The sequence below is a fragment of the Mobula birostris genome, chromosome 15 (genome assembly GCF_030028105.1).
Source record: "Mobula birostris isolate sMobBir1 chromosome 15, sMobBir1.hap1, whole genome shotgun sequence".
NCBI classification, from domain to species: Eukaryota; Metazoa; Chordata; class Chondrichthyes; order Myliobatiformes; family Myliobatidae; genus Mobula; species Mobula birostris.
Genome location: NC_092384.1, coordinates 18,958,612 through 18,979,682, shown reverse-complemented (window position 1 = coordinate 18,979,682; position 21,071 = coordinate 18,958,612). Strand labels below are relative to the sequence as shown.

Sequence of the window (21,071 nt, the reverse complement as noted above, 5' to 3'; positions counted from 1 at the left end):
GGAATCACACATAGTTGTAGGGCAATTGCTGGAAAAAATTCTTAAGGATAGGATATGTGAGCATTTGGAAACCCATGACCAAATTAGGGAGAGCCAGCATGGCTTTGTGTGTGACAGGTTGTGCCTTAACAACTTGATTGAGACTTTTGACAAGGTGACGAGAAAGATTGATGAGGGTAGGGCAGTGGATGTTATCTACATGTATTTTAGTAAGGTGTTTGACAAAGTTCCTTATGGAGGCTAATTCAGAAGATTAAGATGTGTGGGGTCTGTTTGGATTCAGAACTGGATTTACATGAAAATCAGGAGGGTGGTGGTTGAAGGGACTTATTCGAGCTGGAGGTCTGTAATTTGTGGAGTTCTGCAGGGATCTGTGCTCGGACCGCTGCTGTATGTGATGTATAAAAATGACCTGGATGAAACTGTGGATGGGTGGGTTAGTTTTTTTTTTTTTTTTTTTTTTTGCAGATGATCCCAAAATTGGTGGAGTTGTGGATAGTGTAACAGACTGGCAAAGAATACAGCACGGTATAGATCAGTTGCAGATATGGACTGGTTTTGCACCTCGATGGGGCAAATGCAAGGAGACAGTACACTGTTAAAGGGCCAGGTCCTCAACAGTGTTACTGAGCAGAGAGATGTTGAAATCCAAGTTCATAACTCCTTGAAAGTAGCTACACAGGTAGTAAGGAATGGTTATAAAAATGTTTGCTTTTATTGCTCGAGGCATTGAGTTCAATAGTCAATGTTGTAACTTCATAAAACTCTGGTTAGGCCGCATCTGGAGTATTGCATAGAGTTCTGGTCACCCCACTATAGGAAATAAGTTGAAGCTTTGGAAAGGGTGCAGAAGAGGTTTACCAGGATGCTGCCTGGTTTAGAGGGCATGTGCTATCTCGAGAGGCTGGGTAAACTTGGGTTGCTTTCTCTGGAGCATCAGAGGCTGAGGGGAGATCTGACAGAAGTTTACCAGATTATGAAAAGCATAGATGGTGGGCAGATTATCTGTTTTCCAGGGTTGAGATGTGTAAAATGAGAGGGCAAGCATTGAAGGTGAGAGGTGGTGAATATGTAGGTTTAAGGGGGATGTGAGGGGTAAGATTGATGCCTGGAATGCACTGCCTGGTATGGTGGAACAGACATACATTAGAGGCTTTTAAGAGATGTTTGGATGGGCACATGGATGTAAGGTAGATGGAGGAATATTGACGTGGTGTAGGTAGGAGAGATTAGTGTTTGGGTGTTCTTGATTTGCTCTTTAGGTAGTACGGTACAACATTGTGGGCCCAATAGCCTGTTCCTGTGCTGTACTCTTCTAGATTCCCTGTTTAATGTTAAGCTGTATATTTCTAATTCATTCTTATTCTTTGTAAAGGTATTCCTGAAGGCCCCCATGATACTTAATGGTGTCTGTGTGATCTGGAAGGGCTGGATTGACCTCCAGCGCCTTGATGGCATGGGCTGTCTGGAGTTTGATGAAGATCGGGCACAGGTAAGCATAGTTAATTTCTAAAATTCGCTTTTTCAAAAAAAAAAACTTGTAGGCCAACTATTCATTTGGTATGGAGGAATTATTTTATAAATATATTTGTGTATTTTTGACCCCTCCCCCCATTTGAAAAGTACTTGACTATTTGACTGTCAATTCTTGGCAATTCACATGTATAACAACACACATGTTCTTCAAAATTTCCCAATTTACGTATCAAATTCTAAATGTAGTGATTTAAATGAAATTTGGATTAAATGGAAAGTGCTTTGAAAAGGGTCATTCTCTCGGCCTGGTCAAATGAAGTTTTGTGGAGAGGGCTAAATGATCTTGAGGCCTGCTATTGGTCAAATATTTAAATTTTCAAGGACATCATTAAAGGGGATGCCTCCCTAGTACCATGACTGGTATTCTGGTCTAGTTGGCATCTCATTAAATGAAAACAAAGCAAGTAGAAATTAGAAACAAGAATGGGCGGGTCATTCTTGTGGGACTGTATTACAGACCACATCACTACCCCATTCCCCCCACCCCCATAGTCAGCAGGAACTTGTACAGGTGTGTAGAGAAATTTATCTTAACTGTAAGAATAGTAAGGTTGTATTAGGGGGGCAATTTTAATTTCCCCAGTATTGTTTGGACCACCCAAAGTATTAGAGGGATGGATGGGGGGGAATCTGTGAAATATGTCCAGGAAACTTCCAGAGTAAATATATAAAGGGCTTTACTAGGCAGCGTAAATAATTGAAGTGGCAGTCAGGGAGTTCTTTGGCTTTATTGACCGTAATTCTGTTAGTTTTTAAATAATGATGGAAAGACCATAAGACATAGAAGCAAAATAAGGCCATTCAGCCCATCGAAACTCATCTGCTCTTCAATCATGGTGGTTATTGTCCCCCTCAAGCCCATTTTCCTGCCTCCTTCCCATAATCATTGATGCCGTTACTAATCAAGAACTTATGAACCTCTGCTTTACCTATACCCAGTGACGCCTCCACAGCTGTCTGTGGTAATGAAATCCAAAGATTCTTACATACCGGCTAAAGAAATTCCTCTTTGTCTCTGTTCTAAAGGGACCTCCTTGTATTCGGAGGCTGTGCCCTCTGGTTCTGGACTCTCCCACTATGGGAAACAATATCTCTACATCCACTTTATCTAGGTGTAATGCCCTGGGCTAAGATGTCTACAGCTAATGCTGTGGGGTATTTCATCTAGTAGCTTTCTGTAAAAGCAGTGTATCCTGCTGGTAGAATGTTTTGATTTCAGTTAAAGATAAAGGACATTAGGAATGTTGTCAGCCAATCAGGATGATGCAATTGGGAGAAGGTTCTAGAGAGCTGGGCAGAGAGATTTGTGACTAAACACTGGTGAGGTTTGTAGTGTTTTGGCGGGAGATGCGGGGGGAGAGAATATCGGGAGAGATGGCCGTAGGATTCCATCTGAAGGGAAGTTGCAATTGCAAGGAGTGCTTCACAAGACGGAGTCCAAGATGGGAACCTCTGACAGTGATTTGTGATCAGAATTCAGCACCGTGAGTAATGGTTAATACCCAGCTTTTGGAAGATATGATCTCCAACAGCCATGTGCACATGTGGACTGGTTTAACTGTAATAGGCCCTTTTATTTTTTTCTTAATAACTGTTTGATAAAACTGAAACTTATAAATATACTTGTAATTTTATGTAGTGTATGATCTGATAGAGTGACGTTGACCGTTATGACAACTCAATGGCACTCAACAACAATGATCTGCTATTCCTTGCTGCCCGATAATTGTGTATGGGTAGTATTCACACATCATTCGCTCAATCAAGTTTCATTAATCAGAATGTCTGATAAGACTCATTCCCCCTCCCTCATTTGTTGAGTTGATCAGAGAAGTAAGAGAGGAAGAAAATATGGAGAAATGGGAGGCCTCCATCAGCAGTCCTCAGTTGTAGCCTCTGCTGAAGCAATCCCTGATGCCACACAAGTGAGGGTTTGCACAATGTAGTGCAAGCCGAGGTATCTCGGTTGACGTTACCTAGTGCTGCCACCAAGCGTGACAAGTGCGATAGGAAACCAGATCCACCTGTAGGATGTACTAAGCAGAGGGATGCTGTTGACAAGGGTCTTTTGACGAGGGAAGGGACAGGTATTTTCTGTTACAACTGTAGCGTGGATGGACATTTCAAGCAGAAATGTGAAGGACAGGAAAACCTTTGGAAAATAACCCAACAGTTGTTTAAACAGAAAAAATGTTGGGAAGCTCAGGGGAGAGACCCAGCAAGAGAACGGCCATGTATCTTGGAGAGAACATGTTTCCAATCAGTGTATAAAGGAAAACACTAAAGTGTAAAACCCTATTCCTGAAGGCTTAGTTTGGACCAAGCTTGGATGTATCGATAAGGATTGAGGGTACTTTTGCTAGAGCCATACTTGACGCAAGTTCTCAGGTTACCCTACTCTACAGATCCTTTATTTGACATATTTACTATTGACTAGAAACTTGGAGCTTTAGTACTGATGATCACCCATGTGATGGTTACTTGTTGAAGCCGGAGTTTTCAGAAGCAGATGCTGGAGTAGCTGAGGCCCTTGACACATTAGTGTTGGCCTATCTGGATCTGGTTGAAAAAAGTGAAGCTTCCATTATTGTATGAACAAATACTCCCATTGTGAAAAGGCTTGTGGAAGCATGCAAGGAGAGATGGAGAGAATCTTTTGAAAACCTTATCCATTCACCCAGTGTTCAAAGCTGTTTTTGAGGAGGTACAAGTTCCTCCTAAGCAGGATGATGAGTGTAAACGGGGAACTGTGTGGTGCACCCAGCCCAAATCCATTATGTTGAGTGCTGGGGAAGTAGCTAGAGTGACGGGAAACCCAAGATTCCCTAGAATGCCTGATGTCGAAGCCCTCCTAGTGGATGCTCCAGAGGATCATGAAGAACCATGCTGACTTGCTGGGGTGCTAATGAGATCTGAACTGCAGAAACCTTTGGCTGAACATGTAAACAGGATGGCAGTGATTGTCAGAAACACCTTGAAGAGAGGTCACCCTCAGACATGGCACGCTGATGGCACATCTTTTCCTGGTGACTGTAATGTCCAGTTTTCCAGTGAGAAAACTGTGTGTGTGAGAGAGAGAGAGAGAGACAGTCTCCTGGGAAAGTTTAGCAGCAAAGTCATTCAACTTTGGTGATTCCCTGATACCCGAGGGGTGGAAGAGGAGACTAAAGGAGAAGATGTTGAAGTTTGAAGATGTCTTTTCTATTGACGAGCTTGATGTGGGTTGCTCCAAAGTACTCATCCCACTCTCTGAGTGGCACCCCTTTCAGAGAAAGGTCTCAGACGGTTAGCATCATTGGAGGTGGAAGATGCTTGGCAGCATCTGCTGAAACTGAAATAAGCTGGAATTATCGCTAAGTCAGAGTCCCTGTGGGCCACCCATAGTGGTGGAGAGGAAGAAGAATGGGAAGGTACAAATGTGTATTGACTATCGGACACTGAACTGACATGCAGTCCCCAACCAGTATACTGTTCTGCAGATCGAGGATGCTCTGGCCTACCTGAGTGGTGCAAAATGGTTCAGTGTGTTGGACCCAAAGGGTTGATATTATCAGGTACCCATGAATGAAACTGATAAAGAGAAGATGGCATTTATGTGTCCATTTGGATTTTTTCCGTTTGAAAGAATGCCCAGGGCACATCAGGAGCACCAGTTACTTTCCAAATTGTCATGGAGAAGACTGCTGAGGGCATCAGCTTGCTGGTGTACTTGGTTGATCTCGTAGTGTTGGGTCTGCACTGAGACGAGGCTACAGAAGAGGCTAGACCATCTGAAAGCTGAAGGGTTAAAACTCACTGGACAAGTGCCAGTTCTGTAAGATGTCAGTCAACTACGTCAGGCGCATAGTCTCACAGAATGGAGTAGCTATGGATCCGTCTAAGCAGTGACTACATGGTCAAGGCCCAAGAATGTTGTGCCCTATGCTTATTCCTTGGATTCTGTCAGTGCTCCCTGAAATTTATGAAGGACTACTCCAAAGTAAGCCACCCTTTGAATCAGCTACTGTCTGGTTACCCATTCCTTGGGGGAAGAAAGGGAGGAGAACAAAAGGAGAAGGCGGCAATGTTTATCTTAGCCCTTCAGATCCTTTCAGGAAAAGGCCTTTCAGCTGCTGACTAAAGCACCAATGTTGGCCTTTGCAAACTCCCCACCGATGCCAGCCGTGGGGGTTTAAGTGGTGTTCGTTATCAGGACCAGAGCAAAGGGTTGAGACCTGTTGCTTTCAGCAGCCGGAGACTGCCACACTCCGAACGAAACTTCCCTATGCTCAAATTAGAATTTCTGGCATTGAAGTGGGCTGTGGTGGATAAGGTAAGTGATTATGTGGTGCCAAGTTCAAGATAAGGACTGGCAACAATCCATGGACCTCAGCGAAGTTGGATGCCACAAGTCATCACTGGTTGATGGCGTTGTCTGCTTATGATTTCAGCTTGAAATATCAGCCGGGGAGCTGGAACATTGAGGATGTGTTGTCCCGACATTCACATGAGGTGTTGGGAATGGATGGAATATGGGAGGGCATTCATGCCTCTGGTGTTAAAGCAATGTACCAGTTTTCCACAGTGGGGAAATTAGAGTCAAATCTATGGCATGATAGAGTTGTGGATCATTTGGGAGTTTCTGGTTGTGCTATTTCACAAGCATATTGCAACTTGACCATTCTGGATGCGAAGCGGTTGCCTGCCTTGAGGTCTGCGGAATTGGCGGCAGCCCAGCAAGACTACCTTTGGGTGCCATTTGGTCATCTGTAGTCAAAAGGGATATGGCCCAAGTTGAAAAGACGAAGCAACCTACCATACCCCTACTGAAGAGGAAGTGGAGCAAACTGGAGTTGAGGAACGAGGCTCATGTCTCCTCCAGACAGCCCTGTGGTGTTGTCTGAGAAGGATTGGAGGAATGCGTTAGTCACTTCATGCAAGTCATTTGGGGTTTGATAAGACCTGCGGATTGGTCTGAGATTGGTTCTATTAGCCCCTGAATGAAGCCTGAGGTAAGTTGTGCATCTGATGTTTTCAGAGGAAGACGCTGCTCTTGAGAGTTGCTCCATTTACGGTGTGCAGAGCCACTTGATTTAGTGTGTGTGAATTTCTTATCCATAGAGCCTGATTCCAGCAATGCTGCAAATGTCTTGGTTATTACTGATCACTCACTACATGTTCAGTCCTTCCCCACAAAGAATCAGAGGGCATCCACAGTTGCAAAAGTGTTATGGGAGAAGTAGTTTGTTCATTATGGCCTCCCAAGAAGAATGCACAGTGATCAGGGAAGGGATTTTGAGAGTCTGCTCATACTTGAGTTATTGATCATGCTTGGAGTCGAGAAATCCAGTACTGCACCCTATCACTCTTGGGGTGATCCCCAGCCTGAAAGTCTCAACTGGACATTGGTAGACATGCTTGGAACCCTGGATATCAGCAAAAAGAACAAATGGAGTCAGCATATTGGACATTTGGTTCACTTCTACAACTGTAGACCTGTACAACTGTAAAGCTACCAAATACTCGCCATATTATTTGATGTTTGGGTATGAAGCAAGATTGCCTGGAGATCTGTTTTAGAGCCAGTGGTGAAGACTTGCTACCGAAGACTTATCTCAAGTATGTGTCTGACATGAGGAAAGAACTGCAAAAGGCTTATGAGCTAGCAGCAATCTCTGCTACCAAGCCAAATCAGGGAAACAAGGAGATATGATCAAAAGATTGGGTTCACTTAACTGATGTCTGGAGACAGTTTTAATAAGAAATTTGGGGCTACCAGGGAAGCACAAATTGGCTGACTGTGGGTATCTATGCCTTATGTAGTGGAGAGCTAGATGGCAAATGTGCCAGTTTTCCAGGTGAAGCCAGAAGATGCGAATTGCTCTGTCAAAATTCTCCATCAGAATCACCTTTTACCCCTAAGGCAGGAAATATGTATTGACCCAGAGCCTAACATGGAACCTACACGTAGATGAACTCTTGCACAGTAAAAGAACAAAAAAGCAATTTGCAGAAAGACCTGAAAAGGACCCAAGCACCAAATGCTGTATGGACTCAGATGATGAGGAAATTGGGTGTGGTATACATTACTTTGTGCAAACTCCCCAAGAATTGATGAAGAGATTCCTGAATCTCTCAATCCTGGCTCGGTTGTAGCGGGGTAGCGAAGAGGACAAGCAGAAGATAAGCAGACATCATGCTAGACAGTGAGGGGAAGCTGGGCTCCAATGTAATTGGGGATAAGACAACAGACAATGGTATTACAGGAAAGGTTCTAGCGTGGATAGAAACTTGGCTTGCTGGCAGGAGGCAAAGAGGCAATAAAGGGGCACTTTTTTGGTTGGCTGCAATTGATGTGGTGTTCCACAAGAGTCATTGATGGGACCACTTCTTTGTCAGTGATCTGGATAATGAAATAGATTTTGTGGCCAAGTTTGCAGGTGATACAAGGTGGTGGAGGGTCAGGGAGTCTGAGGAAGCAGGGAGTCTGCAGAAAGACTTGAACAGATTAGGAGAATGTGCAAGGAAATAGCAGATGGAATGCTGTTTAAGGAAGAGTATGTTCATGCACTTCAGTTGAAGGAATAAAAGCGTAGACTATTTTCTATACAGGGAGCAAAATATGAAATCGGAAGTACAATGGGTCTTGGAAGTCCTTGTTCAGGATTCCCTAAAGAGTAACTTGGAGGTTGAGTCAGTGGTGAGGAAAGCAAATGGAATGTTACCATTCATTTCAAGAGGACCAAAACTTAAAAGCAAAGATGTAATGCAGAGGCTTTATAAGGCATTGGTCAGAGCACATATGTAGTACCGTGAGTAGTTTTGAGCTCCTTATCTAAGAAAGGCCATACTTGTTGGAGTTTCAGAAGAATGAGGGGGTATTTCATTGAAGCTGATCAAATACTGAAAGGACATGCAAGGCTCTCACTGATTCATATGCAAACTTGGCTAGATAGCTGTTTCTGCTAACAGCCACATGACTCAGCGGTGAGGAGGCCACCTTTCACACACAAGATGCGTCTAGGGGCGGTATGATTTTTGGGGTTCAACCAAACTGGCAAGTTGGGATGTTCCAATTAACAGAACCTTGATTTGAGCAAATACTATGGAAATACTGCCCGTACACAATTATCAGTCAGCAAGAAATAACAAATCATACACTGCATAAAATTACAAAGTATATTTACTAATTTCAGCTTCATCAAAGTTATTAAGAGAAAGATTAAAAAAAATAGAAAGGCCAATTACAGTTAAACCAGTCTAAATGTGCACATGGAGCTTACATCTTTTACCCAGTAAAAAGCTGGGAATAACCATGGTGGTGAATTCTCATCACCAATCACCGTAGAGCTTCTCATCTTGGACTCTATCTTGTGAAGCACTCCTTGCAATATCGAGTCGAATCCTACAGCCATCTCTCTCGATCTTCTCTTCTCCGCATCTCCCGCCAAAAGACCACAAACCCTATTCAGTGTCGGTCACAAATCTCTCTGCCCAGTTCTCTAGATCCTTCTCCCAATTCCATCATCCTGATTGGCTGACACAACATTCCTAAGTTGAACATCATAGCCCCTTACCTTTAGCCAAAACAAAAACATTCTACCAAAGGGAAACACTGCTTTTGCAGAAAGCTACTAGATGAAATACCCCATAGCATTGGCTGTAGAAATCTCAACCAGGGCATTACATTCTCTCCCACTTAAAATAGTCATGTCCTCATGACTTTGAAACTTATCAAACCATTAGTAATAACACAGTATTCAAATGAATTTTGTGATTTCAGGACTCCCAATCCATTTTTAAATAGCATTAACATATCTCACTATTCGGATAGACACAACAGCCTTTCCCCAATGTGTCATATGCCAGCCTATCTGGGGGTTTCCTGACTTCTTAACTCATCTTCAGCCTGAGGCACTCCTTGGAATTGTTCTGGTTAATTGGCAATGCCTCCCCCTGTCCATTACTCATGACTTCCTGTCACCTAACTGAGTTCAGCTTCATCCCCAATTACATTGGAGCCCAGCTTCTGACAGATTTGTCAGGCAAGGTCTCCCCTAAGGAAACCATATTGACTTCAGCCAATTTTATCATGTACCTCCAAGTACCCTGAAACTTTCCTCATCCTTAATGATGGACTCTAACATCTTGTCAACCACTGAAGTCAGGCTAGCTAGCATGCAATTTCTTGTCTTTTGCCTCCCTCCTCAAAGAGTGGAGAGAGATTTGTAATTTTCTAGTCCTCCAGAACTATTTCAGAATTTAGTAATGATCTTTCAAGAATCACTAACACCTTCACAATTTCTTACAGCTACTTAGGGGTAGCAGATGGCCACATTCAGATCACTCAGCTTCCTAGATGCCTTCTCTTTGGTAATAGTGACTACACTCACTCCTGCCCCCAATAAACAGATTTCTGACATGCTGCTGGTCTTCCACAGTGAAGACTGATGCAAAATTCTCTAGGTTTTCACTATTCCTGTAAGATAGTGGCGTGCTCAAGATGCAGTAGCTGCTATGAGTTAGCCAAAGTTATTAATATCTTTTTAAATGCTGTTTTTATAATTGTAAAATACCACTGGACATTAAGAACTACAAGTACTTCAAATCTATCCCATCAGCAAGCTCTTGAAATGGCAGAGGAGCTGGAGGTGGTGTGGACAATGTTGCTCCCTGCTACCGAGAGGCATTGAAGTTGGTGTGTGAAGGCGGTATATAGTCTTAACAGCGAGTGATTCTCATTGAAGTTGGTGTGTGAAGGCGGTATACAGTCTTAACAGCGAATGATTCTCATTGAAGTTGGTGTGTGAAGGCGGTATACAGTCTTAACAGCGAGTGATTCTCTTAGTCACTTGTGATTGCAAGACTGTTGAACTTTGGTAATGAGGAATGCCACCAGCCCGGTTCACTTGTTTGTTGGTGGGACATGATAGCAGGAGGAACTTCATGGCCTCAATTGTAGCATGGACTAGGCCTTGTGCTGCGGAGTCACCTGTTGCAGCTGCCCTGGAGAGGTGACACCATAGTATATACATATACTATGTGACTTGTATATGACTATAAATATTATTTTGTCCCCAGAGGAGCGCTGTTTCTTCTCATGGATATTCATGTATGGTTGAATGATGATTAAACTTGAAATTTGATTGATTTTTGCTATATTTTATGCCCTTCCTTTGCTTTTATGCTGCCTTTGACTTCACTTGTTAGCCATGGAAGTTTCCAGAATTGATCATCTTTTAGTCACAACTCAAGTGAAAATTCATGGCTTCTCTTAAGAATTTTATATTGTAATTGAAAGAAAACCATGTAACTGATCCTAAGTATATTGATTATAATAATATTTGGTATTTGCACATTCTACACTCAACAAGTATACCACTGGATACTATTGGGGTGAATGACCTAGCAGAGTAAAGTCACAGCAGTCAGGTCTCTGGTACTGATTCTAGCTTTGTGACTCAGAAGGGAAGGGGGAAGAAGAGGCAAACTGTGGTGATAGTGACTTTGTTGGTTAGGGGAACAAAAAGGAGGTTCTGTGGGCGAGAACTAGATTTCCAGTTGGTATGTTGCTTGCCAGGTGCCAGGGTCCAGGACACCTCAGATTAAGTGGGAGGGTGAGCAGCCAGAGGTCGTGGTGCATGCAGGTACCAATGACATGGGTAAGAAGAGTGACAAGATTCCGCAAAGTGAATTAAGGAGTTAGGTGCTAGGTTAAAGGACGGGATCTCCAGGGTTGTGACCTCAGGATTACTGCACTTGCTAATGAGGCCAGAAATAGGAAGATCATTCAGATCAGACAGGAGTTGGTATAGGTTGAAGTGTGTCAGAATTTTGGATCATTAGGCTCTCTTCCAGAGAAGGTGGAACCTATACGGAAGAGATGGTTTGCACCTGAATTGGAAGGGGATCAATATCCTAGCAGGGAGGTTTTGCTGGTACTGCATGATGGGCTTAAACTAAAGTTGCTGGTGGATGGGAACCAGAGTGCCAGAACAGAAAGTGGAGAGGTTCTGGAGACATGTTAAGACCTCAGGCAAAGTCAGGAATCAAAACCTTGAGCATGATGCAGCTAATGTTCTGAGCTGCATATATTTCAATGGAAGAAGTATCATAGGAAAGGTGGATGAGCTCAGGGCATGGATCCACATATGGAATTATAATATCATAGCCATTAGTGAGACTTGGTTGCAGGACTGGCAGCTCAATATTCTGGGATTTTGATGTTTTAGACATGATAGAGCAGGAGGAATTAAAGGGTGAGTGGTGGCGTCACTAGTCAGGGAAAATATCATGGCAGTGATCAGTCAGGACAGATTGGAGAACTTGTTCAGTGAGACTTTAAGTGGGACTGAGGAATAAGAAAGTTATGACCATGTTAATGGAGCTATATTATAGACCGCACAACAGTCCACTGGATTTACAGGAACAAATTTGTTGAGATCGCAGACTTGCAAGAAACATAAGGTTGATATAGTAGGTGATTTTAACTTGCCACATATTGACTGTGACTTGCATACAGTAAAAGGACTATAAAATGGAATAGTTGGTCAAATGTGTTCAAAGAAGTTTCCTTAATCAGTACATAGAAGTCCCAATGAGAGAGTGTGATACTTGACCTGTTAGGGAATGAAACAGGACAGGTGACAGAAGTTTATGTAGGGGAACATTTTGAATGTAGTGATCACAATGCCATTAGTTTCAAAGTAAACATGGAATAAGATGGGTCTGATCTGTGGGTTGAGATTCTAAATTGGAGAAAGGCCAATTTTGATGATATCAGAAAGGATGTGGCAAGTGTGGATTGGTGTAGGCTGCTTTCTGCAAAAGAGTACATGATAAGTGGGGGGCCTTCAAATGTGAATATTTCAGAGCACAAGACTTTCATGTGCCTGTCAGAATAAAAGGTAAAGATAACAGGTTTAGGGAACAACAGGGATTCTGCAGATGCTGGAAATTCAAGCAACACACATCAACTTTGAGGTTTAGGGAACATTTGTTTTCAAGAGATATTGAGGCCTTCAGGTTACAACTTAAGGAAAAAAAGAGATGTAAAGCAGGTGTAGGTAGATAGGAACAAATAAGACACTGAAGGGCTATAGGAAAACAAGAGAACACTTAAGAAAGAAATGAGAAGGGCTGAAAGAAGGCATGAGATTGCCCAAGCAGACAACGTAAAGGAGAATCCTAAGCGATTCTACAAATGTGTTAAGAGCAAAAGGATTGCATTGGACTAAATTGGTCCTCTGGAAGATCAGAATGGTAACCTATGTATGGAGCCAATAACGATGGGGAGATCTCAGATACATTTTTAAGATCTGTATTTACTCAGAAGATGGACACAGACTATAGGAGTGAGGCAAAGCAGCAATGAGGTCATGGGCCCTGCACATGACAGGAGGTCCATGGGCCTCGCACATGACAGGAGATCCTGTTTTCTGTCTTGAGGCAAATCATGGTAGATAAATCCCCAGGGCAGACAAGGTGTTCCTTCGGACACTGGGAGGCAAGTGCAGAAATTGTAGGGGTCCTAGCAGAGATCTTTTAATAATTCTTAGCAACAGGTGAGGTATTGGAGGATGGCTAACATTGTTCTGCTGTTTGAGAAAGGCTCTGAAAATAAACTAAGAAATTATAGGCTGGTGAGCCTGACATCAGTGGTTGGTAAGTTATCAGAAGGTTTTCTAAGGGACTGGGTACATGAGTATTTGGAGAAACGTGGCCTGAAAGGTTATGTCTAAACAATTTTATGAAGTTTTTCTAGGAAGTTACCAGTAAAGTTGATGAAGGCAAGCCAGTGGATATTTTCTATATGGACTTAGTAAGGCATTTGACAAGGTCCCACATGGGAGGTTGGTCATGAAGGTTCAGTGGCTCTGCATTCAAGATAAGGAAATAAAATAGATTAGACATTGGCTTTGTGGGAGAAGCCAGAGAGTAATAGTAGATGGTTGTCTCTCTGAGGAGGCCTGTGATTAGTGAAGTGCCGCAGGGATTGGTGCTGGATCCATTGTTGTTTGTCATCTATATCAACGATCTGGATGATGGTGTGGTTAACTGGATCAGCAAATTTGTGGATGACTCCAGGATTGGGGGTGTAGTGGACAACGAGGAAGATCAGAGCTTGCAGTAGGATGTGGACCAGGTGGAAAAATTGGCTGAAAAATGGCAGTTGGAATTTAATGCAGACAAGTGTGAGATGTTGCATTTCGGTAGGACCAATCAGGGTAGATCTTACACTGAACTATATGGCATTGAGGAGTGCTGTAGAACAAGGGAATTCATTGAATTGGCAGCACTGGAAGAAAGGGTGGTAAATTTTCTGATTCTATGACTTGGACAAAAGGAAATTTTATCAGTGAATTATGACAGTGTTACAATTAGAACTTCATTTCCTTTCCATTTCTAATGAACCACTAAATGCAAGCTAAAATAAAATGAGTTATGTGTTTCCTCATTATTAGCAGGAAGATGCCCTAGCACAACAGGCATTTGAAGATGCCCGACGAAGAGCCAGAGATTTTGAAGATAGGGAACGGTCCCATCGGGAGGACATGGAGGTGAGAGGTTAGAACGCTTCTTAATGGGTTAAGGATTGTGGGAGGGGGAAATTGGATTGTCAATGTAAGAAAATATTCATTAGAAAGATGAAAGAGCAGACACTGGAATATGTAACTAAAATCAAACTCCTGGGATAGAGGCCAGGGCAATAATCTATTTTTCACATTTAGACCCTGCATTAAGAATCACTGACTTCTTTCAACAATTTTTTTTGTGTGGAGGAAAGTTAGACCCTGAATCAGAGTTTCATCACCTAGATCTAGTTGCTGTGATGTTTCCAGGGCTTTAGGAAAATTATAGTGGCTTTTCGCAACACACAGTACTGGAAGAACGCAGCAGGTCAAACAGCATCTGTGGGGTGTACAAATAAGGAAATCTAGGATCCAGTTATTACAGTGTGATGATGCTCACTTCAACTTTGCTTGAATAAACAGTCCCCGTTTTTGGTAGAGACCCTTCATCAGGAATAGTTGTTTTTGCTTAATTGTCTTCTGATTGAAGATTATTTTCTATTCACACAGTTTTTTTCCTTTACAGATAAAATGCAGAAAATATTAAAATTTGTCTAGAAAATCTTCTGCAAAGATTTTACTCTCATTTTAGCCCATATGAGGAGACAGTCCTGTGGTAGGAAATGGGGATACAAGTTGAATTTTGATTCAGGTGAAACCTAAAAAACATAGATGGAGACTCAAAACTTAGTCGGCAATCTAAACTGGTCTTGCATTGAAGTGTTTTACCAGAATCATCACCAGAGGTAGAGGGAGATAGCCAGTATAAAGAAGTGGGAGGGAGGAGCTGGCAATGCTATATGTGGAACCAGGTTTAATAGAAATATGTAATGTTCAATGTCCATATAGTTATTTGCCAGCCCAGCCCCATTTGATTAAAATGTCTTTAGCAGAGAATGTACAATTTTTCTGTCAGGGATTATCTTATCTAGGTATTATTCCTCTCAAATTATTGAACAAAAATTGAATAAGATAAGGACTCCCAGATCTTTGTCTAAAAGTGGATTTTAACCCCTGTATTTCTTTATTCCATGTCATTAACATGTAAAGCATCCTTTTAAATAAATGTGAGGTGGTTATTACTTTTCTCACCCAGTTTGGACTATATTAAAAATCATTGCATTTGCAAATCATTACATCTGTCTGTGCTTTGTCCCATTCGGATTTGATTGATCCATTTATCTGATTTCTTTTACTTTCAACTTACTTTCCAAACATATTTAAATGTAGGCAGTAACACTATTTTAAATGCATGGTGATTGAAATGCAGATAGTACAGTTCACAACAATGGTACTTGTACAAAATGCATAGCAAAATGTTTCTCTAGTTGATTCCAGTATTCAAAGGTCAGAGTAAAATTTATAATCAGTGCATACATGTCACCATGTACAACTCTTGAGATTCTCTTTGCAGGCATACTTGGCAAATCTATAGAACAGTAACTGTAAACTGTGCAAATGCAGATATAAATAAATGTAACAATATAATAATGAAATAACGATAGAAGTGTGTCCTGTAATGTGCAGTTATTCCCTTTTGTTCAAGAACCTGATAGTTGAGGGGTAGTAACTGTTCTTGAACCTGGTGGTACGAGTCTGCGTCCTGAGTCCAATACCTTCAACGTGAAGGTAGCGGCGAGAAAAGAGCATGGCCTGGATGGTAAGGATCTTTGGATGCTGCTTTTCTGCATCAATGGTTCACGTTGATGTGTTCAATGGTTGGGAGGGTTTTACCCGTGATGTACTGAGCCGCATCCACTAACTTTTGTTGGATTTTCTGCTCAGAGACATTGGTGTTCCCATACCAGGCCGTAATGCCAAGATTTTTGATGACATGCCAAACCTCCACAGACTCCTGAGGAAGTAGAAGCGCTGTCATGCTTTCTTCACAATTATATTTATAGGATGGTCCAAGATGGGTCCTCTGAGCACCCTGTATTTAAAGTTACTGACCTGATCCTCCAATGATTACTGATTCATGGACCCTTGGTTTTCCTGTCCTGAAGTCTATAATCAGTTCCTTGGTCTTATTGATAATGAGTGAGAGGCCATTGTTCTAACACCACTCAGCCAAGTTTTAAGGCAGTTTTAAGAATGATGCATCACCACCTTTGATAGAGCCCACAACAGTGGTATCATCGGCAAACTTGTATGTGTTGTTGGAGCTGTACTTAGCCACACAGTCATAGGTGTAAAGTAAGTAGTACAGGGGGATAAGTACACATACATGGGGTGTACAAATGAGGAACTCCAGGATCCTGTTATTACAGTATGATGGTGCTCACTTCAACTTTGTTTGATATATCTGACTTGAGACGAAAACTTGTGTTCCATTTGCACTTTGCATTACTGCCAATAACTAACTGGGTAGGCTTAGTGTTGACTCGGTGTATAACAATAAGTTTAGTAACTGATCCACTTTAAAACAGTGGATTCCAGTTATTTGGAACACATTGGGACCAGTACACTTTGGCCCAATTGACCTGAATTAGCTGAAGTTTCATGGAAATTGTTTAAAAGGTATTAAAAGACAAACTGCTGTTTAACCGAGTAACAGATTATGCATTTAAATGAAATACCAAACAAATTAAAACACTATCATAGTACTACAGTACAATACAACTGTGTTAGTTCCTAACTTTACAAATAAATTCATCCATTGTACATTGTCATGTCCTTTGACTGTAAATGAACAAAATTAGTGCAGATAATAGACTCCTTTCACACAATGCTTTTAATTGTATTCTCCAAATCTTCTTTTTCATTGTAACATTCAAGATGATTGTTGATACCTTCAAATCCTTAATAGTTCCTAACTTGCTGAAGAGTTTAAATGGTTTCCTTTTTCACTCATGACCATTTCTGGCCTCTCCAAGCCTGAATAGTTGAAATAGTAGTGAGCTGAATTCTGAATTGTTTTGTTACTACTTTCTTGCCGATTATCAGTTGACAAAAATCACTGTGAACACAAATGCACGTGACTGATGCTAGTTAGAAACTGTTTGGTAACATCCCCTGTACCAATTTAGCAGCATAGAGTCCCAGATAAAGGGAATCCTGCTATTTTCTTGATTAGTTTTTGTTCCTCAAGAGTTGTCCGAAATAGCGGCTGTCACAATTAACTGATGGCCTAATTAACCGGAATCTATTGTATTAACATTTATCTCAAATGGTTAGAACTTAAAGCAAATTTATAAACTAACCCAGCTGTATTTGATCAGTCAGATTCTTTGTAAGCAATCGAGCATCATGTAGTGGTTGTATATTTCCTGGCACAACATACCTTCATCTGTTTTTAAAAGGGCGAGGGGGAATCAAATATTTCCTTACTTGAAATTACTCTAATGAAGAACAGATTACTGTTCGTTCTGAGTCTATCATAAATAATTTTTGGGCTTTGTACAGCCAGCCACTGCCTCCTGCAGAGATTGCAGCTCCAGGTTTCGCAGCACTATACAGCTTGCAGAGATGCATGAGGTACAAAACTTCTGATGTTTCAATCTGTAGTTTTGTTACTCCCTTCTTTCTTTCCTCCAAACATGGTTTGTGGATTTCCATAAATATTGCCTAACCTCTTTCCAACATTTTCTGCTATTTGATTTCTATATCCACATAGCTTTTTACAGTATTATCCTTTGGAGTAAAACTTATTTTGTTTAAACAGCGCAGTCAGTGATTTTAATCACTATCTTGGGTGGATGAAGTTTCAAGCAAATGTAATCTTGTTTTCTTGCTGATTATGACCTGAAAGCAAAGGTGGTCATTTTAGTATATCTTGGATCAAAACAATATGCTGTACATATTTTGAACTGTGAAGAGAACTGATGGTAAAAATAAAAGCACAATACATTTTGTATAGTTTTGGCTGAAGATGAAATGTTTTATTTTAAATAAGTGCTTAATAGTTTCTTACTCTGTCATGAGTGTAGCTCCTTGAACAGAGCTGGGCTAAATTTTACCTCCTGTTCATCTGTTTATGGTGTGATAGTGTTAGAGTTAGTATGGCTGCAGTGCCATGGTGGAGCTGGGGGAGAAAATATATTTTGACTGACATAAAGATTAGTTTATTTGTCATGTGTATATTGAAGCATACAGTGAAATACATAGTTTGCGTCAAATCAGCAAAGATTGTGCTGGGTAGCCTGCAAGTATCCTCACACCTCAGGTGCCAACAGAACATGCCAACATCTCACTAACCCTAATCATACATCTCTGGAATGCGGAAGGAAATTGGCATGGACACAGGAAGAACATATTTGTAGTTAGTGATGGGACATGTTATTTAGTATGAGATGGTAAAGGCTCACAGTTATTATCCATCTAGTGTCCATGGGAAGCTGATATGTCCTTGAAGGTACCATTTATTAAAGTCCTGCGCAATGCTGTTGGATAGTGAGTTAACTTCGATTGTGGTTCTTTTAAGTGCAGTTTGGGGTGAAGCATAATTTAGCAAAGTTGTTGCAATTATACCTCTGCTATCTTTGTCCTAGAATGTGAAACCTTGATTTGTGGGAATATGGGTAGCTATTCTTCCATTCTTTTATCTTGACTCTACCTGCTGGTCACTCAAAATTATGAGATTTTAGAATTAAGATTTGTATCTCCCAGCTAGAAAAGCTATTAACTTCTATTTGTCCTAAAATCAGTGTCTTAACCTAAGTAGTATGTGGTGTAGTCTATTCAGCTCTTTGAACATGTTCTGTTAGTCTCTGTCATGGATGATAAATCTTAATTTTTCTCTATCCCTAGATTCCCTTGGAATCCAAGAATCTATTGATTTCTCCCTTTGTTCTATACTACTAACAGAAAGCTAAAATCTGAATGAAACTTTGTTTAAAATGCATTGTAGCAAACAACCACCCTTTAGTGCTTGGACAACGTTGCCTGGTTCTAGACACTTAAAAATATTTTGCCAAGCCTCTTAAAATCTTGCTTCAGCAAGTTGACTGAAGAGACACAAATCGAGTATGCTCAGTAGTTCCTCACAGAACAGTCTTGCAGCTTGTGAATCTATTTAGTGAATCATTTTTTTGCACTCTCTCAAAGCAATTATATACTTGGATCAAGGAGATCAAGCTTTTTTCTGTGCTTCCATGTCAACTTCTGTGGAATTGGATATCAGATATACCAATGAATTAGGTGAATAGTTTCCCCTTTGATTTGTCACAGAAAACATTGCTACTTTTGTTTATCACAAACATAAGGTGGCCTGCAGATGCTGGAAATCCAAAGCAATATACACAAAACACTGGAGGAACTCTGCAGGCTAGGCAGCCTCTATGGAAAAAATAGCTATTGACGCTTTAGGCTGAAACCCTTCTTCAGGGCTAAGAAGGAAGGGCGAAGATGCCAGAATATCTTTTTTCTTTCAAGCTGGGCCAGCAAGTGAAACTCTCAGTTTTTTCAAAGTGCTTGGTTGGCTGTAGTGTCTTTTTTCAAACTTCTGGCCATGCAGTGCATGAATTATCGTTTCTCCATTTCCTTACTTTTCATCAAAAAGCTAAACATGATAGAGGCCAAGACATGTTAACGTTTTCTTGTATACGGATGTTTGCATTTGCTTTTCAACTTAATTTAAGGGCCTCTGCCACCTCTCCAGATGATTTATAGCTGTGAAGCACTTTGAACTGTAATTCTTGCAGTGTAGGAAACATAGTAGCTGTTTTGTGAATGGTGTTCCCCCAAAAACAATGTGGTAAAGAGGAGATGAGTTGTTTTGGCAGTATCAGCTGAGTGAAAAATATTAGCTCAGTGCATATGGGCAGTTTGGGTTTGGTGGGGAGCAAAGCCAGGGGGTGGCGAATCTGTGGAATTTATTGCCCCAGGCATCTGTGGAGGCTAAGTCAATGGGTATGTTTAAAGCGGAGGTTGATAGGTTCTTGATTAGTCAGGACATTATTGTGTCTGTACAACTACATATAAATTAAATACAGGCACGCACGCAGAGGTAGCTTTTAACTGGTGTATTCATATTGCAGAGAGAGCAGATCAATGTGCATGTGCAGACAACAGATCATTCTTGCCAGTCACAATGTTGGTATCAAGGTAACATTGTGCTTTTCAGATATCTTGGACCACTTGGTCTGTTGCTCTTTGCCAGGTTGCTGGGGCTGATGCATTACCAAAGACGAGATGATTATGTTGATTGTAAGGAACTTCCTGCTTGATTCCTCAACCTCCATTTGCAACTAGATTTGTGACACATCCATCTTTGAAAACCTCTCCCCGCCTGCCGAAGATGCAAAAATGTCTTCTGTCCGTGGCAGGGGATACTGCACAGGACACAGCACAGGGTTAATGCTCGCTTTGAAGTTCCTGCATATACGAACAACTCTGGCCTTCCCTTTCTTGATCTCGGGGCCAGTGGGTATGGCCCAATCGCTCCATTCAATCTTGGAGAGAATTCGAGACGCCTCCAAGCTCTGAAGTTCAGCGTCCACTTCAGGATGCAGTGCATAAGGCACTGAACGTGCTTTATGGAATCTTGATATTGCTGCTTCATTAGCATTAAACAGCTGTGACCATCTCTGGTTAGTGCAGCTGTTTGGGCTGCAGTTGCCTGTTGATGACACGTTGAGAGCTTTGATTGTGTGCCAATTAGTTGAATTTTCTCAAGCATTCATGTCCAAAAAATGCTGGCCTTCCACTTTTCAACACAAAACACTCTAACTGCTATATTTTACTTCCATATGTCACATTTACTTTGTTTACCTTTCGGAGACACTTCTTTGCCTGTGTAGGTCTTTAGCATCACCGAGGTCTTTTGTAATGGTAGCTTAGAAAACAATTTGTTGTAGACAAAGCTGGCCCTGTATCCAGCTCCATTTTCAGTTTTATACCAGACACATCTATTGTGACATTTGATTTTGTGACCTGCTTCAGTAAAGCTATTCAGTTCTAGGCATAAGAGCTCATCTTTACCATTCTGTGTTGTCTGATTCAGTTGCACATTGAGTCACTTTAAGCATTTGTTTGGTTTTGTGT

The 21,071-nt window shown here is 41.4% G+C and overlaps 1 protein-coding gene across 2 annotated transcripts in view; it reads left to right on the top strand.

Annotated features, from left to right (window-relative positions):
• cbfb (core-binding factor subunit beta) overlaps nt 1-21,071 on the top strand; it is a 107,289-nt gene that overhangs the window by 66,494 nt on the left and 19,724 nt on the right. The window contains exons 4-5 of one of the 2 annotated variants that reach the window (XM_072279399.1): nt 1,376-1,492; nt 13,980-14,082. In XM_072279399.1, coding sequence (XP_072135500.1) covers nt 1,376-1,492; nt 13,980-14,082 — 220 coding nt within the window. The remainder of the gene's footprint in view (nt 1-1,375; nt 1,493-13,979; nt 14,083-21,071) is intronic. The other variant, XM_072279398.1, reaches the window with a different exon arrangement.